The 21,005-nt window shown below is 37.8% G+C and overlaps 1 protein-coding gene across 4 annotated transcripts in view; it reads right to left on the minus strand.

Annotated features, from left to right (window-relative positions):
• The window catches only part of PATJ (PATJ crumbs cell polarity complex component), a 289,824-nt gene that overhangs the window by 194,687 nt on the left and 74,132 nt on the right, over positions 1-21,005 (minus strand). For all 4 annotated transcript variants that reach the window (XM_072974318.1, XM_072974320.1, XM_072974319.1 and 1 more), the window contains exons 18-21: positions 13,515-13,724; positions 9,563-9,676; positions 7,569-7,964; positions 2,552-2,675 (exon numbers count right to left, since the gene is read on the minus strand). In XM_072974318.1, the coding sequence (XP_072830419.1) occupies positions 2,552-2,675; positions 7,569-7,964; positions 9,563-9,676; positions 13,515-13,724 (844 nt within the window). The remainder of the gene's footprint in view (positions 1-2,551; positions 2,676-7,568; positions 7,965-9,562; positions 9,677-13,514; positions 13,725-21,005) is intronic.

A 21,005-nucleotide genomic window follows, 5' to 3' on the forward strand; every position in this document is an offset into this window, starting at 1 on the left:
TTAGATTAAGCACAGGGGCAAGGATAGCCGTTGACATGTAGGCTCTCAGAAATAACTGCTCATGGATGAATCTAAAATTGCCTGTTACTAACAAAGTGGGCAAAGAGCTACAGATCTGAAGGCAGCCTTGCAGGACCCTTAACCCAACTCGTTCATGTTACAGCTGAGGAAGTGGGGAGGCTCGGAGAAGTGGACGGGCTTGTCTGGTGACAGCAGGTGATGGCTTAGGACTGAGGGGCCTGGGACTGAGGCAGAGTCTGCTGTGCCCTGGACAGGGCTCTCAGGAGCAAAATGAAACTCTGAATAGAATTAACGCAATGAGTAAGCTGCTGAAGTCTCTGCTGACTCTGTATCAATCATTTCTCAGCCCACTTGTGGTCAGCGCTGGTCCAAATGATCATGCCTGCCTCGTAGCCCTCTGGAGGCTCTCAAAAAATTTTCCAAAAGACATGTAGTTATGAACGCTTTTCTGGTGAGGACAGGTCTAGGGAATACAAGTGTAGCTTAACTCCTAAAGCTATAATCTCGAAAAATAAATTCCCAGAGCTTTGCCAAAAATATTAGATTAAGGCAGGATAGTGGGTTGAATGGTGGCCCACCTAAAAGACATATCCCTGCCACAGAACCTATAAATGTGACCTTACATGGAATAAATGTCTCTGCAGACGTAATTAAACTAAGTATCTTGAGACGAGACGGTCCCGGATTATCCGAGTGAGCCCTAAATCCGACGACAGGTTGGAGACCTAATGACAGAAGAGAAGACATGGATAGGGAGAAGAGGAGAGGGCCATGTGAGGATGGAGGCAGAGATTAGAATGATGCAGCCACAAGCCAAAGGATGCTGGAGCCACCTGAAGCTGGAGAAGACAAAGAACAGATTCTTCCCGAGAAGCTTCAGAAGGAGTACAGCATCTTAAGTCTGCCGGACTCCAGAACAGCGAGAGAGTTAACTTCTGTTGTCTGAAGCCACCAAGTTTGTGGCAATTTGTTATGGCAGCTCTAGAACACTCATACGGCCGCAGAAGGCAGAGCAAGGAACCTCGGAGTCGCTTAGATAATACACAGAGCTGGGCTCAGAGGAAGACTGGATCATCCCACGAGGACAAAACCCCTCTCCCTACCTTTTTCCCAACTGCACTGCTCCTCCTTACACACATCCATCCCATGTTTCCAGCGTACTCCTTTCAGTCCTGACAGTATAAAGCAGTGAGTGGTTCTCAATCAGGGGCAATTCTGCCTCCCAGGGGACATGTGGCAATGTCTGAAGATATTCTGATTTTGATCCTGACTAGGAGTGGGAATACCACTGGAAGCCCTGGTTAGAAGGCAGGGAGGCTGCTAAACATCTTACAAGGCATAGGTAAGCCCTCCACATTGCTATAAAGTATCAATGGTAATCAAACAGATATGGACCATTAATTCACTTACTCATTCATTTGTGCCATAAATCTCCTCCAAGTATTTAGTAGTCAGAGGACTACAGAAATGTGAATTAAAAAAAAAAGTATAGTGAGAGTTTTGGTGACAAAAGTCCCATTTTTCTTAGTCACAGTCAGTTTGTAAATTATGAAAAATAGGATAGGTTCATCTTAGATATTGAAAATTAACTACCCTAAATTTTTTAAACAATTAACTATTGATGCTGTGTTTCAACCCACAGGGAACTGACAACTGTTATCTCTCAGACGCCTTCAATCTTTAACCACATTAAGAATCCCATTCTTTAGATTTTACCTGACAGAAGGTTGAATTCATACAATGTAACGTAACTTTCTACAGCACTCTCTCTCCTAACAACATATTACCATGCAACACGGGAACTGCCCACAGAGAAAGACTTCTCCTGTGAGTAGAGTCAAAACAGGTGAAGGACCGCATAAATCCTGAACAACGGCTCCATAAATCCCAGCGCTAGGAAAGAACCTGCTAGTCTCACCTAGGGATTTTAATATTATAACGACATTCGATATTTCAGTGTCGGATGAGGAAAGATTATTTTTTAAAGCCAAGTTTTCAAAAATATGTAAGAATCAATATGGGAAAAGGCAAGGAGAAGCACTATCCTTTCAGGATTCTTTAATGGAAACTAACTTATTAATGTACCCATATTGACTATAATATATGGCTATAAAAATGTTTCATAAATGTTTAAAATATGTCTTTCCTTATTAATATTTAACAACCCCATTCAATGAGCTAACAGTATCACTTAATAGCATCAGAGATTTTAATATATATTAGTAGAGGCTTATTTCTGATTCAGCATAAGATACCAGTTTTAGTTTTCATCCACACAGCTAATAAAAAGTAAAAATGAAGCAGGGAAAATGCAGCCCTCTCAGGAAACAGAACCTGAAAGTTCTAAGTGGAAATATGAGTCATGTTATTTTTCTAGATATTTTGAGGCAGATTAATTAATAAGCAGATTTCAATTCAAAATTACTATAATGAATGAAAATGTGACAGTAAAATTCATCATATACACAAATAAAACTGAAAGATTGCAAAATAATGTAATTTGTGTTTATGAGAAACGAAAATCACACACCTAAATCCAGACTGCTTTTGGTTAATGAATTAAGATCTTCCAGATCGTCAAATCTGCCTGGTTGGCTGTTTGCTTCAGTGCAGGGTATGGAGGGCAGGGAATCGATGCCAAAATTTTCTTCCATCTTGAGAGGAAGAAAAACAGAAATACATCACTACTTTATGATAAAATGTGGAACACCGTAATGCTGTTCAACCCAGATCATAATGACAGTGGAAAACTGGCCCTGCAAACAGGCCTTCTCAAGTAACGGTTTACACCGCGGCAAGCAGTAACAAACGCTGGTAACCTAACACCTGCAGGAGTACAGGCTCGTAAAACCTGTCTTCTCCAAACACCAGGTTTTTTAACCCCCTCAAAAAAAAGTTTTATAAACATTTACCAAGGTAGAAGAATAAAAGATCTATTAAGTCAAGCAAAGTCAATGGTCGATATACATTGCATTCTGGATCATGTTGGATCAGGACTTAAATGGTTTCACTGCTGATCCTGAAACACCTGGTGAATTTTCATAGTTCTAAGACTTTGCTATGCCCTCCTTCCTAGCACTCTTGTCTGCCTGGTGAACAAAATGTTCCCCAAACTTAAAACCTACGGGTAAGTACAGTCAGTACTTATTACACTTTTCATATCTTCCTTTTATACAAATGTCTTTTATGGTTTTCCAAAGTTACAATCTTCCAGAACATACAATTTTTGCTGATGTATTACTATAAAAACTTTAATATGTTCTTTAAAAACTTTTATATGCATGAAATGAAATGATAACATCATGGCGAACCATAGAGATATATCTTAGTTCATTTAAAGTGAATAATACTATGTTACTCTCTATTGTTGAGAATCTAGGTTGTTCAAAACAAAAATATGAATTATATTTTTCACAACAGTCCATGTTCTTTCATTGTTACATTGATCATACTTCAGTGGTAAGAAAAGGACCTCTCATAAACTGAAGAACCACATGTCGTTAGGTTTTGCCAAACAGGTTATGAATATAGCTGAGTATATAACTGTATCAGATAGATAATGGAGCCTACAGTACATAGAATTCAACTCAAATATTAGATAGAAGTGAGAAAAGAGACATGATGACTTACTTGCCTAGAACAAAATAAGCAAGAACTTCCTAGAGAAGGGAGTAAGGAGGAGATGGAGGCACTGAGTATTTAAAAAGAAGACATTTTACAACAAGTTTTGAACTGTTTGGACATTTTTTAAAAAATTAATAATTATGTAACTGAGGAAAAAGAATTGATGCCTGAATCTGAGATTTTTAACACACTGAGTATGAAAGGTTAGACCTTTAGAAAATTCAATTCAGAAGCAAATAAAAACATAAAATTATTCTCAGGTAAATAATCCTCAGGAGAAGAAAATCAGATCTCTAAAAAAAAAAAAAAAGGACTTAGACATTTCTCCAAAGAATATATGAAGATGGCCAATAAGCATATGAAAAGCTGCTCAACATCACTAATAGAGAAATGCAAATCAAAACCACAATGAGATAACACTTCACGTCTAATTTAAAAAACAAACAGAAAACAAGTATCGGTGAGCATGTGGAGAAATTAGAAAACTTGTATGTTGTTGGCGGAAATGTAAAATGGCATAGCTGCAATGGAAAACAATACGGTGGTTCCTCAAAAAATTAAACAGAATTACCATACGATCTAGCAATTTCACTTCTGGGTGTCTACTACTCACAGTGTGGTTTTTGCACAGATACCGTACACCAATGTCCATAGCAGCATTGCTCATAATAGTCAAAGATAGAAACAGCCCAGATGTCCTTCAACTGATGAAAGAGTGAACAAAACATCGTATATACACTCAGTGGAATGTTATTCAGCCTCAAAAAGGGAGAAAGCTCTGATACATGCTCCATGTATGAACCTTGAAGACGTCGTGCTAAATGACATAAGCCAGATACAGAAGGATAAATATTGTATTATTCCCCTTGAGTTACTAAGAGTGCTCAAATTCTTAGAGACAGAAAGTAGAATTATGGTTGGTTGCCAGGGGATGAGGGAAACAGAGAATGGGTAGTTATTGTTTAGTGGGTACAGGGTTTCAATTTGGGAAGATGAAAGAGTTATGGAGATGGATGGTGGTAATGGTTATGTAATAATGTGAGTATATTAATGCCACAGGAACTATTAGCCTAAGAATGGTTAAAATGGTCAATTTTATGTAATGTGTATTTTACCACAACTAAAATAAAGAACCAAATCTATAAACCTTGATGGTTCCACCCTTCAACAAAATGGAATAAGCGAATTATACAGAAAGATAAACTTTTAGGTAGTTGGGTATTATCTGCACTCCACAAATGCAGTCCCAAATGGATATCATAATGAAGACAGAAGAGATAATGTTCCTCCTTCTGGAGGGCACCCTCTAAATGGAAGAGTGGTGGGAAATGCATATTTGTAAGGCATCTGACTGTGTTTTTAAAATCCACCCAGATTTATAACACTAGGCAATAAATTACCATCATGAGGTCCACCATGAGAGAAAAACAAATACAGATCCAAGTCCATCCTAATCACATGGGTATAACTATTACAGGGGATCAGAACGTTTCACCCAGAAATATGTCACTTTGGCATAAAGATTATTTTGAGCTAAAGACAAATGAGAAAGGGCAGGCTGAGAAAAGCTCTCCATCTTCCCCTGATTCTCAATCACCAGAGACGACTCTAGACTCTTTTCAGCTCAGAGATGGCACTAAGAGAAACGTATATGACAAACCTTACTAAAATAAGCCTATCTTCTATCAATTTCCTCCATAATACTTACCTTCCCACAGTTTAAAAGACTAAATCCCCTCTCCTTTGTCTTGTCACTTTTCCACAAATGCATTGTGCTGTGTTAAGATGCTGTGTCTAAGCCCAAATTCTAACCCCACCTTTGAGTGACTCTTCACTGAGTTTCTCCTGCCAGTATTCCTGCTGCAGGTGTTAACAGACTGTTTTTCTTCCGTTAACCTCTTTTGTCAGTTTAATTTCCAGGGCCCCAGGCAGAGGAACCTAGGAGGGTAGAGGAAAAAGCTTTTTCCCTCCCCTACACTGTCAGCACTGTGTGGTGAGGGGAGGGAGAAAAAGAGTTAATGCCCAAAGCAAGAACATATAATGATTCAAAGTAAGAAAATACTGTAAAGTGAGACACATTAGGGCTGACACATCTTAATGAATGCCTGTTTAGGGAGCCGATATAGGTTACCTCACAGAATCAGAAATTTCACAGAATTACTAATTAGGAAATTTAACAGAATTACTAACTAGCATGCATGTCCTTCAAAGTGTGAGCACTGAATGTTGTTTAAATAAGCTTTTTAAAGAGCACTTTAATAAAGAGTAAGTGGTTACATTGTAAAGATTATCAATACAAACTTACAAGAGGAATTTTTTTTAAAAAACCTGATGTGATGAAAATGGTATTTGAGATTAGGATAAAATTTTGACAGACAGTATGGATTCAAAAATTACTGTATCTCAGACAACCTAGATGGAAATGAAGACGGTATAGCTGAAAAGCAGTATTAAAAGATCAAAAAGTGATTCCGGTAATAATGTAGATGCTGACATTTAAAAATTTGAATAAAAATCTATCATTAAATGTGAGAATATGTTAAAATTAGTATTTTATAGGTTTTAAAATATGAATGTTTAACTTATAAAGTAAATACTGTGAATATCCATTTGACTATTTCAGCTATATCCCTAAAAGTTTATATATTAAAATAGGCCTATATTTCAGGTTGCCTTATATTGGGATAAATAGCAAAATTTCTTTTTATCAAAGAAAACAGCCACAACAATGGAGTATTTATGAATATTCACTTATCAGTGGTCACTAATTTGCTCCATATAACTGAATATTTTGTTTGGGGTCAAGTAATTAGAAACACAGGGGTGGGGCTAGCAAACGTAGCAAGAACCAGTGTCAATGCCAACATACCAGGTGGTTCTATGTCACTTCTTCCCACATCCACACACTGTCCATATAACCCCAAACACGTTCTCTCATAGACCTCCCAGAGTCCGCTATCATGGGGAGTCCTCTGGGGTTTCTTAAATATGTTAAGTACAGTATCCTGCATAGCAGAGGGACTCACAAGCATTTGCAGAAGGGAAAAAAGGAGGAAGGTCTAAGAGAGGCAAGGGAAAAGCCCAGCTCTGTCTGCCCTGTGTGAGAGCTAACAAAGACTACTTTGCACCTCACTGCAGGGCAGCTGCCAGCCGCAGTGAGGAGGACACCATACCACACCTGAACACACTGCTGTACACCCCATACAGTAAGTTTCTTTTCATTTTGCCTGGAACTTAAAGTTTGAAGCAGGAAACAAACAAACAAAAATAAAACATTTTTTAAAAAATTCCTAATAAAAGATTCCAACTGGTGACTATTCAACTCTAATTTCATTAAAAAATAATTAAAGTTTATTGGTGATTTACTAGCAAGGGCAAATCTATTAAGATGTCTTCCTGTCAAGTTGTCAACAGGCAGTATCACAAATGTAAAGACAATTTTCTAGAGTTCAGTGACTTTCTACTTAGTATATGTAATGCAGAGAACAATGTTGATAAGCAAGATAGAACAATATAATTGCAGTCAATTTGGCCTTGATTTTCTTTGGCAAATACGCTATGCAAGAATATAGAGCTGTGTCTCCCTGAGGGAATTGAAAAAAAAAAATCACAGAGGGCAGAAGAACTCTTTCTAGAAGTGGGTAATTAGGAGAAAAACATCACTAAAAAAAAAACAAGGTGAAAAAATGCACCATAAAGCAAGGCAACTGCAGCTACTGACTCCAACTAGAAGTTACATGACACAGAAATGATGAGTTTCTACTTACAGCAACACACCATGTGGTTCGTTTTGGGAAAAAAAAGATTAATGCTGAAAAGGTTCATCAAATTTTGGTCATATGTTTCAAAGTTACATGACCCTGGACAGAGACAGGGAGGGGAGGAGTCGGGGAGGATGTGGAATATGTGGCCTCACCCCTTACCATGTTTTCAGTGCTACAGCCACACTGCTGCATCTCCGGCGAATACAGACTCATCATGGATCTTGCTTCCTGAGACTCAGGTAGCTGCGGATCATGGAACCACTGTGCACCAAAGTGAAATTCCTTCATGGGCAGAACAGGAGCAGCCTCTTGAATGTGCGATGAGGGATACGACTCCATGGCCTGAAAGCAGCCTTGATACAGTTCATATTCTTCATCAACAAGCATTTCTCTCTCTTCACCCATTTCCTGCAGTCTAGGGGCTGTAAATTCATGCATTTCCCAGGCCTCTCTGCTGTTGTCTATGTCTTTCTGCTGGGACTGGAAGACCTTTCCCAAATCTAGAAATGACTCGTCCACAAGCTCTTCTTTAAAATAGGGTTCATCTCTAAATCCCTGTGAATAAAAATTGCAAAAAATTTTAAAACTATGCCTGTCTTAAAAGCTACCCTCTGCACATTAACTGGAATCAACTCCTGCCATAACTGCAATGATGGTATTGCACGGCAACGCACGGTTAACCTGAACAGCTCTCCGTTAACAGCATGGAGAAATACAACCTCACCACCACACAACCCTCCATCCCCAAGAGAAACAAAAGGCAAAAATCTGCCCTTGGCAAGGTGACTATTCTAAAAAGGTTCATTATACATTAACCATCTGAAAATTCTCAGACAGAAATAGAAATCTGTTAAACCGCCAGACTGAATATTTAACTCACGTATCTCAAATAAATAGTAGTACATAAATACTGCTGCACTTCATATTATTACTTAAGAAAGCAGAGACTTAAAAGGTCAAGATTTTCAAGTTTACGTAACTCAAAAGAAATTATGGCTTTTTGAATGTTTAAAAAAATTCCCTATCAATTAAAGATATGGGGAGAACATCTCAACTACTTTGAGCATGACTCTTCTATAATGCGTCATTTAATAGAAATTTATTTCTGCATCCACATTAAAAATATACAAGAAGGAATGAATACTGTATGCTCTTCAATTAATTTAGACTGTACTAATTAGAAAGGCAAGTACATAAAACTGAAGCTAGATAGTCATATATGAGCAGAAACGTTGTTGAGTTCCTAGGTAATAACTGAGGAATATATGGATCTGCCGAGCCTTTGACATAGTTCCAGGGGACCTTAGAGCACTGAGCACAATGAGGCCCAATTCCTTCTAAGGCATCAATGGCATTTCCTATCTTAAGTCCTAATCATTAAGTATCAATAAATGTAAATTCCTGAAATGAATCTACTCCTTCCCATTGTTTCCTCACTTGCAGCTAAACATCACTGCAGTGAAGCTTTGATATTAATTAATATAGTATACCAAATACTGCAACCCAGTTATTGCAAAAAAAAAAAAAGCCGCATTTATAGGGTATATTTAAACATTTCACTCAGTTATGACATTGTAACAAAAAATATCTAAACTAAAAAAATATAATGGGCATTACAGGACTACGTATCAGCTTCAGACAATGTCAACAAACCATGAAAAGAATTATCAAACAACAGTTATCAAGTAAAGCAAAACTATACTCTTAACTGCAAAAAGCAAACTAAACACAAGTCATTTTATTAAAAAAAGGAAAGGCTTCAAAATATGCTTTGTAATATTAAAGCATAAAGTAAGGTTTGACTAAATAACTTTTCTGTAGAAAGTATTCAGTAAGCTCTTCTGTACACCTGTTTTTCTATGGCATTTTAAATGCAGGTCTATTTTCAAAAATATGGTCTACCCTCAAAATTTTAAGACTGTATTAGTGATCTAAAATCAGGTTATGCTGGTTCTCTGAAAATACCTTACATCTTGCCTATGTCATGTATGGAGGCAATGCAATGCAAGAGAGAAAAGAGTTCAGTTTAAAATAAATTACTACGGAGAGAGGGGAGTTATTTAATTTGTATCTATTTGCCATGAGAATGAGAACAAGCGTTTGTCTTCTTTGTAACAGCAACTGTTCACATGGAAAGTAAATATACTAAATACCTTGGGTGCTTCAAGTATTAAAGATGAATTTTTGTCATGAATTGTTCCTGAAATTCCAGTTCTGTCTTCGTTGTTTGAATGTAAAATATGCCCTTCTTCCTCTTTATCATCTTCCTGAAAACAGAAGTACTTTTATTTCAATTTTTAATATTTTTAGCACGATTGAAGAAATCAACCAATATTTTTTTCAACCAGTATTTTTTGTCAACCACTTTTTATTGAGTTCTAGTTGACATATAATGTGTTATTAGTTTTAAGTATACAACATAATGATTTGGTATATGTATATATGGCAAAATAATTACCATGATAAGCTTACTTAACATTTGCAAGTTTCAAATATATGACACAGTACTGTTAACTAGAGTCACCATACCTTATCTAAATCCTCAGGACTTAACTTACAACTGGAGGTTTGTATCCTTTGACCTTCTTCACACATGTTGCCCACTCCCGCCCCCAAATCTGGCAACCAAAGAAGCACTTTTATAATCAGGAAAATACTTCAGTTTCAATACTTTTTAGATTAATTCTCATCTTTCTATTAAATGCAAGTACACAATAAAAATTTATGTAAACGGTTTTAGACCAAACTTTAATAATTTTTTAAAAAGCCATATTTAGGTCAAAACTTCTTATTCCTTTTAGGTAATCACTTTCCCAGGAATAGACCTCAATATTAAGAAATGCTTAAGTTTATACAGGGTGGTATTCAAAATATTTAACAATGTAGAGAGTGTAGTCACTCTCCACCAGAAAAGGCACAGTCATCCTGGTGCTCCAGCTCAGTATCAGTCTCAGGTAATAACACGGCTACTATCTACCAAGTCCTAGCTATATATTATAATCTTTAGTAAACAGTTGCACATGCTTTGTCTCAGCTTAATTTTTACAACAATCCTATTAGATCAGGATTTTACACTTTATATTTACATAAAAAGAACAACCAACATATATATCTCACAGGCACAGGTGTTAGCACTTTAAATATCAACTTATTTAACATATTTATTAATAAATTAATGTATACTCTAAGAAATAGGTGTTCTTACTATCCCCATTTTATAGATGAGTAACAGATACACAGTGATTTGCCCGAAGTTAAGTAACTAGTCGGTTACACACTCAGAATTTGAGCCCTGTCTGGCTCTAGAGTTTGTGCTCTGTGATCCCAAATGGGAGCAGGTAGGTTAAATAACTGGCCCAAAGACACACAACTTTGCAAATCACAGAACTAAGCAAAAACCCACAGCTGTCTGGTTCAAGTACTCCACTGCCATCTCTGCCCTGTCAGCTCTGAAGATACAAGGCAGTGTTTAAAGGCAGTTCATTCATTTTTTTAGATCTGGGACATCTGAAGTGAGTTTGTAGAAAAGAGAAGGGAAGTCACATTTGTGGTTAACATGAAAATAAATGGATAAGATGTATCTGCATAAGACCATAACACATATTTATATAGTATCTATAATTATATAGATAGTACACATCTCTGTGATACAAGACTCAATAAAAATAATTCTGTTCTCCTAACTGTTGTACATTCACAGTCTTTCTGCTCCAACCTGACTTTGGACCTTCTTATTCCCACTCTATCCCTGGTTCTGCTGAAAACTGAATAGATGCTCAGCAAACATTAGGTGATTAGGTAAGTGGCCACCAACTGGACCATGAAAGAAAGAGAGAGACAGACCTCAGAGACAATCCATGCATCACTATTTATAGCTCACAGTTTTCCTAAAAGAACACAGATGTTTAAGAAGAAGTTAGTGGTGATTCCACTAAGAATTTTTGAACATCTTGCAAGTGGCCTTTCTCTCATTCCTTTACTGGCCTCCCACTCTCCAGTATCCTAGCAGGCTTCTACTCACTGAGGGAAGCCCACACAAAGTCTACCACACAATCACTACATTCCAAAATCCTCCTGGAGTAAGGCTCCAACTTCCCAAGTTTCTGCAGCTCTACCTCTGCCAGAAATAGCACAGGAATCTACATCCAGCTGGTGCTGAGTTCTGTTTTTCACACTGCCTGAGACTTCCTTAAACTGCTTCAAAGTCAGGTTGTTAAGGTCCTCTAGACCATTATAGTTGGGACCTCTTCTGGCAACGCAAATAATTAGGCAAATAATCATCAGGGAAAATATAGACAAAGCTCTTGCCACAATCCAAGAAACCAAGAAGACGAGGTCCCCATAAAATTATCAAGCTCTCTCCTTCTTAATTTGTCCAACAATCAAACCCGGTATCTAATGGTACATATTGGCAATGGCAACCTCCACACACCAAACACACAATAAAAGTTAAGAACCTGACTTCGCTATGTGCTGTATTTCATTTTGAAAATTTCAAGCATCTGATAGGTGTAATATACAGGGATTTTCATCTGCAATACGTGAAGAATAATAAAGTAATACATGAGGGTCATACGAGGTTCCCCAACGCAAAAATACTGTGCGGAATACATGACTCTATCTACATATCTATACCTATATAGGGAACACCACTAACTCTATCTATACAGATACGTATCTACGTGAATACTTACAGTGTGCTGATGTATTTCACAGAATAAAAGAATGTTAGAGTTGAGAAAGATCTTAGGAGTTCTCTAGTCTTGTTTAGTCTTTTCAGAAATGAAAAAAATAGGCCCAGAAAAGTGATGTGCCTATGATCCGATTATTGGCGCAGTGTTTCTCAAAGTGCAAAATTCTGCATCAGAATTACACTGGTGACTCACTGAAGGGGCAGGCACCTGAACAGCACATGAGGATCACTCAATCAGAATCTCTGAGAATTGGACCTGGGAAACTGCATTTTAATCATCTCTGAGGAGATTCTTATGCCTATTCACGTGTCTTTGAATTTGAAACCCACCGGGCTAACTTGTAGCAAAGTTGGAAACAAGAGCCCAGATTTCTTGAAATCCCGTCCAACACTCTACCACAACCATGGTATCTATTTCAGACACACTGCATACAAATTAAACTAGTGACAACAAATTGAAACAGGAATACACAGCAGCGTGGCTAAGAGCACAGGGTCTGAAGCCACTTTACTGAGTTTATAGTCCAGCTCTGTCCCTTACTAGTTACATCACTTTAGGTAAGTTGCTCAACTCTCTGGACAGGATTTCAAGAAATCTGGCCTCTATTTCTAACTTTACTGCCAATGTCTTGACTAACTCGTCTGCGATGACAGTAGCAAGAGGACTACCTCCTCTTAAAGGTGCTGTGAGGATTAAATTAGTTAATGCAGGTAAAGAGTTTAAAATACTAAGTGACATACAGCAAGCACTCAATAATACTTTAATTCTGCTTGAAAATTATAGTCAAGTATTTTTTTTTTTTTACATTGGGAAATCTCAACAGCACCATAATTAATGTGGCCTTCAGTCAGAAGTAGTCGTCTGTCCTAGTACATGAGTTTAAGCAATAAGATGATTTCCGGTTGACTTGACCATATTCGAGTTTAGACGCTAGAGGTTACAAGGCACTTTGATGGTCAGAAAAGCGTATTAAAATCTCACTGCCATGCGGTTAAAACAACATGGCTAACTAGACTTCAAGTTATCATCCCATCTCGACATCACGCCCAAATGAAAGCTTAGAAACAGACAAACTTGATTTATAGCATAAGGAATGGAATGAGAACTTAGAAGTCTGTGCTAAAAGTTGAAGATAAAAGTAGTAGCAGCAGGACCAGTAACGCTGGCAGCTAGCGTTAACGCAGCAATGCGCTAAGCACTTAATGAATATCATCTTGAATCCTCAAAACCCTATGAGGTAGAAATTAATTTTCTGGTTCTGTAAGTCAAGGACAGTGAGGAACCTGCACAAGGATACATATCGAGTAAGCAGTGGAAGAAGGATTCAATGTCAGGTGTATTTGTCTCCAAAATCCATGTTCTTAACTATGACACTGTTATCACTTCCTATATTAACAAATTCAACACTTACCACCAAAGGCTTACAGATGCCAAGGCGTACAATGCCTGGTGGCACAGCTTTCAACACTTCCACAGCTTCAGCAAGTGTGGTGTTGTCCAGACTGTATTCATTGACAGAGACCAGGCGGTCTCCAGGTAACAGTTTTCCACTTCTTTCTGCCACCCCATCTGCCACCAGGGAGCGAATCACAATCACTGATCTTGTGGAATCTATGGGGTCCTAAGGATTAAGCGAAAAAGAAAGATGCGTCAGGTCCCTGAAAACAAATACACAGCCTTAAGACACCTCAAAGACACTGCAGGTTCAGTTCCAGACCACTGCAACAAAGCAAACATCACACTGAAGCAGGTCACGTGCATCTCCTGGTTTCCTCCGTGCATATAAAATTTGTGTTTATACTACACTGTTGTCTATTAAGTGTGCAATAGCATTATGTCTAAAAAAATGTCACATCTTAATTAAAAAAATACTTTATTGGTAAAAAAAAAAAACTAAGCATGATCTGACAATCCAAGGTTGCCACAAACCTTAAATTTGTAAAAAAAAAAAAAAAAAGCAGTCTCTGTGAAGTGCAGTAAAGTGGAGCACAACAGAAAAGGGTATGTCTGACTCAGGCATCTCGTGTTTACTTCGTGTGTCTGCAGTCCAGTGGTCCTCTCCCAAAGACAACATCTATAAAATACCACTCTATACATCCGCACGAATATCAGCTGCTATCAAGGTAAAGATATAAGCTGAATTCCAACTGCATGTCTGAGTGCTCAATACACATGACTGATATTTTGTAGCACCACAGGAGGTCTAGGGAAAGCTGGGAAAGACTCTCTGACATCCTCACGCATCGTCGTATTGTGGACCGAAGACAAGTCCATTTATTATTGCTCCTGGACAATAAGCAGGCTCCAAGAAAAGTGTATTATGGGAAATGAAACTCCATTCTTAGGCATTCCACCAGTATAAAATTTTCCTGCTAAATCATTTAAGTTCAAAAGAGACAAGGAAACAACCCATGGCATATTCCACTGCATTTTAAAAAGTGTGTTTAAAAATAACGTAACCTAAAACTGATTATAACTCAATCAAAAAAAATAACATAACCTAAAGTTATGACATGGTATAGCTAACCCTAGATGAGAACTATCCTCATACAGAGAAAATGAATACTAATTTATGAACAAAACCAGTGTGCAAATCTCCATCCATTAGGAGGGCCCCATATTTCTTTTCACTAAGCACAGAAGATAATGTTGACGTTCTATAAATGCATTTGGCTAATAAAAGCCAATTTATAGCCATACTGTTATTTTTTATTTTATTCAATGAACACTGATATATACCTGTTACCAGCTCTGTTCTAAGCACTTGACAATCATTAATTCAACTAATCCTTGTAACAAACTCCAGGACATGGAGAGATTTACTGTCTGTGTTTACAGATGAGGAAACTGAGGGTGAGAAAGTTAAGAAAATGCGCCAAGATCACCAAGCTGGTAAGTGGCAGAGCCACAATTCAAACTCAAACCGTCTGGCTCCAAAGACTTTCTCTTCACTACCGTGCTCTGCCACTTACTCTGCTCCATGGTAACAGAAGGAATCAGAAATAAAGAGTTGTGAATGGAAAAGATACTCACATGGAAATCTTATGGTTGAGTGGAATCTCTTAATTTGTCCTAATGGTGGAAGTATATGATACTCTCACTAAATCTCAAACTTCGTAATGGAGAGGGAAAAAAAAATCTCACTCAGAACATCACTAGCTTGGTTTGTCTCTTTTGCTCCTGCTGTTTCTTTGGCACATACTGTTCTATGAAGGCAAGATATAGTAACATGAGATTCTACAACCTTTCCTGAGAAAGTAGAAATTACCACATTTTATGTTAGAATTAGAAGATTTTGGAACTAGCAAAGTGAGAATGTGCCAAGTTCCAGGCTCTGTCTGTTTGAAGTGGTTGATGGCTCTTTTGAAGTTTTCTCATGCAGTTTTCTATACTTCTGTGTTGCAGACTTCAAGGTTCATTTTCAATACTGCATGGAATTTTAACCAAACATATCACATTTAAATCAACAAAGGATATACACCTAGTTCCTTGAAAAAAAAGTCTTCAAACAACTTACTTTACTTTCCTTAACTAACCTTGCTTTTCCACTAGCAAGTCAAGAGATCCCTGTAAATTTCTAACACACTCTGTTGTGTAACACCACCTATTTATGAAGAGGATTGAAAGTAAAAATAATCATGGGAACTCATTAACAAAGTACACAGTGTTAAGCTATAATTACACCAATATTTTCAAGTAGAGGGAGCTATTGCATAGGAAGAAAACAGAGAGGAACCAAAAAAAAAAAATTAAAATGTACAGTGGTATATCAGCAGGCAATCAGTGCAGTAATATAAAAGAGCTGTCTATTTTGTCACTGGCAACCATGAATCACAACACACTTTTTCATTCTGAAATATGAAACCATTACATTTTAAGTTTGACACACTAATAAATAAGCTGTACAATTATGTCCTTCATTTAGGATGTCAGTTTTTGATGGAAGGCGTTTTTATTGGGGGGGAAGGGAAACTCCATAATAGCTTATTCCCATCATGAAATGCACAGAAAGCAGCTAGCATTACTTTGTATTAATAATTACTAAACTTAGAGAAAATTGCAACAGTAAAATAGACCAAAAGCAAATAAATGATTTCACTGGGTTGGTGTGAGCAATCTCTGCAGTTTCATATAACACCTAATCAAAAAGTATTATTTTTAACCCAAATATACAGGTGAACTGGTTTCCAAAATGCAACCAGTTGAAATGATAATTAGAAACATTTCAAAGGAAGATTAACCAGGACATAATGGAAATAGAAAACAGATTAATAGATTGTCTTTATTATAGGAAAGTCACGGTGAACACTTATTTATACAAAATGCAATCTTCTTTAGGCCGCAAACTAGTACCAGGTGTGCCTGCTTACTAAAATGTATTCAGACTTGGATCTCTAGCTACTCTAAACACTATACCTAATCTACCAGCCTTTCCCTGGAGGAGAGAACCCAACAGCAGCTTCTTTGTCGCTTAAAAAAGACAAACCACCCACTTCTGAAAATGCCCCGTGATGGATAATCACTGCTTCATCTTCCATGAGGACTTTTCTGACTGGGCGACTTCTCTCATAGCCGAATGGAGTTGCTTTAACGAGTAACAGTCATTTCCTTTCATGGCCATCCCATGTAGCAGTCACCCTACAAAAAGCCAGCAGCTGCCACTGCCTATCACGGCGGCTGCTATTCCTGAGGCTTTGCTGCATAAAACACGCTTAAAACTCAGCCTGATTCAGGTTGTTTTACATCAGAAAAGTCTGCATGCTAAAAACACAGTCTACAATATCAAATCCATGTTAAATTAAACAAAATGTTGTAAAGAAATTTCTCAAGCCTTCTACCCAATTCCCAGACCATATCCAGATTTCTAAAGTCCCCATCAGTTTTTAATCACCTTTTATCATAATTTTAAAATCACTAATTTCTCTTGTTTTGGTAAATAACACTGCAAGGAACATTGTATTCAAGAATCAAGATGTTGTTTTAAGCTAAATGGCCAACAGAGGGCACTAAATACCAATCACAGAACACAAGAAACATCTTTGACTATGCAAGCCATTCTCCTCTTCTGAAAGCTGTTTTCTTCCTATTTATTCAAAAGCCTTACACTATTACGCATCTTCTAACAGTATTCCATATGTTTGCTTCAACTCAACCATTTATGAACATCGTTCCTTACAGCTATTAAAAATATTACTACACTCCTACAATCAATTAAGCACAGCCAACTTTCACCAGAATACTCTACCTGAAGACAAGTGATCTGACCTGAATTCTCACTATTTAGCTATGAAACCTGGACAGAACCAATCTAACTGTTGTCTCACAGGTGAATAAAAGTGCCTGGAGAAATGTGCTTACAAGGATTTTTGAGGTCTCTTGAAGTGATACTAATGTTTGATAGTTATTATAAACACATGATGTTTCAATGTGGGGGGAAATTCAAGTTGATAGACTGTTCTCCTCCCATAATCCCTCAGGGGCACCCTTACCATACACCCGAGCACCCACCTTCTCTCCCTAGAGCCTTCACCAAGCTGCTAGCTAAGGCACATCACTGTGATCTTCTCTGTCTCCTACCTGATCCTCTCTCCACGTCTGCTGCCACGACCTTGGTTAAGCTTCTCATTATTTCTTGCTGGCTTCATTCTCCCGAAAGGTCTACCTCTCTCCAGTCTTCCCCCCATCAGCCTATTTTCTACAGAGATAAAATAATGATTCTGAAAGACAAAAGTGGGATCACAATTCCTCCTCTGCATAAAACACTTCAGTGATATCCACTGCCTTCAGGATTAAGTCCTAATGATTTGGTAGAGAAATTCCTTCAGATCTGCAGTTTAGTCTCATCTCCTCTTGCTCTTCCCACATGTACCACTGCCCATCCCACTTGCCCCCCCCCCCACATTGTCCCAACAATCCAGAACTACTGAAGGTTAGGGACTGTGAGAGCTGTTGGCCTGCTACATGACATCCTCCAAGCCATTCCATCTGCAGGAATGCTTCCCCGACCCACTGCCACTTATCTGTATCTTTGCCACCAGCGTCAGCTGAAGTGTTTCCTCCAATGAGGCACCTTCCCTGACTCCCCGGAGAAGCCTCAAGCACTACCTACTCTCCGAGGATATCTCTAAACCTAAGAAAGACCTTCTATTACAGCATTGGTCATAATACAGCTTCCTCACTGTCTCTGACCTTCTAGAATAACTTAGGCCCCCCTGCTACGTGTACCCAGAGTATCTTACACTTTTTCTAACACTTTTGACATTTTACTGAACTTATTTTAATCATCTTTTCTAAAAATAAGCTTCATGAGAGCAAAGATACGTTTTCTTATTTGCTGCTTTATTTCCAGGGTCAACTACAGTGCCTGCCACATAGAAGGGACTGAATAATAGTGGCAATATCAAAGGATGAATCTATTTAGTTTCTCTCTCCTCACTGGACTGTGAGTACACCAAAGGAAAGGCCAGACTGCATCACATGTAAGTAAAAACAATAAACGTTAACACTTACTGAGCTCTTGCCACACCAGGTATGTCCTAAATATCTTACTTCTTTGAACCTATTTAATCCTCACACTAACAGGAGGTAGGTACCATTATTATCCCTACTTTCAAGGTGAGAAAACTAAGACAGAGGAAAATTAAGTAACTTAACCAAAACACACAGTTGATAAATGGCAGAACCAGAATGCAAACCAGTTAAGCACCAGAGTTTATGCTCTTAACCACCATGTGACATACCTTCTCTATCCTAAGGTAAGTATTTGCTATATGAATGAATGTTGAGACAAGGCAAATTGTTAGAATATACATTTATTACCTTGCCAAAGTGTATAAAATTGAGCTCCTTAAATATCACACTTGGCCACTAGAGGTTTATATTTTGGTACCTAGCTGATGACGTTAGAGCACACAGAATGTGCCTGCATGTACAGCTAAAACAAGCATTTGTCTGCCAGATTTTAATTCACACTTAGGTTCTCAAGCATCCACCCCTTTGGTGAGCTAAGAACACCTTTACATGAACAGATGCAAACATGTGACAATCACTGTGCCCAAATGGATGCAATTCAAAGTTCCAAAGTGTCTATAAAATGCATTATATGAATATCTGTGTAGATTCCCCACAGATCAAAGAGACCAGAGTTCATATAAACTAAAGCTTGGTACAGGGGTGTCACTGGGGGCAGAGACGTGGTTCAGTTGAAACTGGGCTCCCTCAGAGACAGAGATATCCACCAGAAGACGTGAGAGCTCTAGCCATGGAGCTGCTCCAAAACTAAAACTACAAATGCTAGCAAGCAGCCATGGCAAACTCAGCGAAAAGGCACAAGGCAGGAAATGTCACATTAACAGGAGACAGAAGAAATGCACGTGAAGAGAAGTGTTCACATTTAATACACTGGCCACTGCCTCGGCAGGAGGCATTTTCTAAAATAAGAGGAATATGAGATGTACACCAAAGACAGTTCTAACATTCAACATTTATGTTTGCAGTGTTACTAAAATGACAGCAAACAAAAATAAAGGTGTAACAATGACTTAACTACATGGACTCAAAATAAAGGATAACTTTTGGGTTGTCCTTTTTTTAAAAAAAAAAGTCTATCTTGTATCCGACACCCCAAATTTTAAAAACATTAAGTAATGGATTAGAAACATAGAGGCCATAGCAGGATGGCAGAGACCATAGTTTATTTCAGATAAAAACTTGGGTTTAATGATTTACTTTTGATTATGTTGATACTTACTGTCAATGGAGTACATTAAAATATAAGTATATTATTATAAAGTATATTATTATTATAAAATGTGAGTATATTAAAATATAAAGTTGGCCTACCATAAACTTCTGAGAGGAAATATGGTTAACTTACATAGCCTTCATTCAATGTCATTGAAGTGCTGTGCTATCAGCTCACCACACCAAAATACCTGCTCTCCTGTATTATAGGAGTCTTTCCCCAAAATGAAGTGATTCCAAAGAATGACGAGAAAAACCTCAAACAACCATGAAATAGAAAGTGCGCTACAAAACAGATCTCCCAACCAACGCATGCAACGTTGTGGTGCTCACGATTACAGAGTTGGGCTACTGTGCTTCATTCCACAGCTATTCACGTAAGTGTGAGGAAGTACGTTTCAAAGATAATTTGAAAGAATCTACATACATGAATTGCTGGATAACGTGAGGCAGCTAGCACGTAATATGTGATACGAGAATTGCTCCAACATAGTAATAGTCAACTGAGAGAAAACTGTGAGAGCAGCAAAGAGCCAAATACTGGCTTCTTGAAGCGTATACTCTTAAATGTGGCAGTTACTGTTTTGAACTACAGAGAAGTAAGTTAAAAATCTAAAGAAAGTAACAGCTAGATAACTTTTAAAATAAGATCTCAAGGACGTTACTAAAATGGAGAACAGAAAAAGGAACCACTAAGTTTAAGAGAGAGACAGCTAGCTATTTGTAACCTGGAGGTAGGCGGAAGAATTGGGTACAAAGAAGTACAAAGGAAAGGTTCTCTTACACACACACACAGACATAAACATGTTAAGGAAAAAGCAGTGATCTGCAGAAGCTCTGACACACTGCCGGTATGAATTAAAATATCCACTGTGAGCAATGTCAGTCCAAAAAGGAATCCAATGATTTAAAAAAAAAAAAAAAGAAAGAAAATACAAATGGGAAAGAGAGACAAGGGAAATAGCTTTTCAATCCACTAGTGGTAGGATGGGTGTGGATTAGAAGTTCAGGGACAAGTTTTGAGCCCCTAGCTGGACCGTGCACAGTTTCTCAAGTTCTTCATTTCTCTGAATCAGTTTCCTCAATTGTAAAATGAGATAGTTGGATACGTGACAGTTATGATCCATTCCCCCAACTCCAAAATCCCGTAACTAAATTT

This window comes from Vicugna pacos, chromosome 13 (genome assembly GCF_048564905.1).
Source record: "Vicugna pacos chromosome 13, VicPac4, whole genome shotgun sequence".
Classification (NCBI taxonomy): Eukaryota; Metazoa; Chordata; class Mammalia; order Artiodactyla; family Camelidae; genus Vicugna; species Vicugna pacos.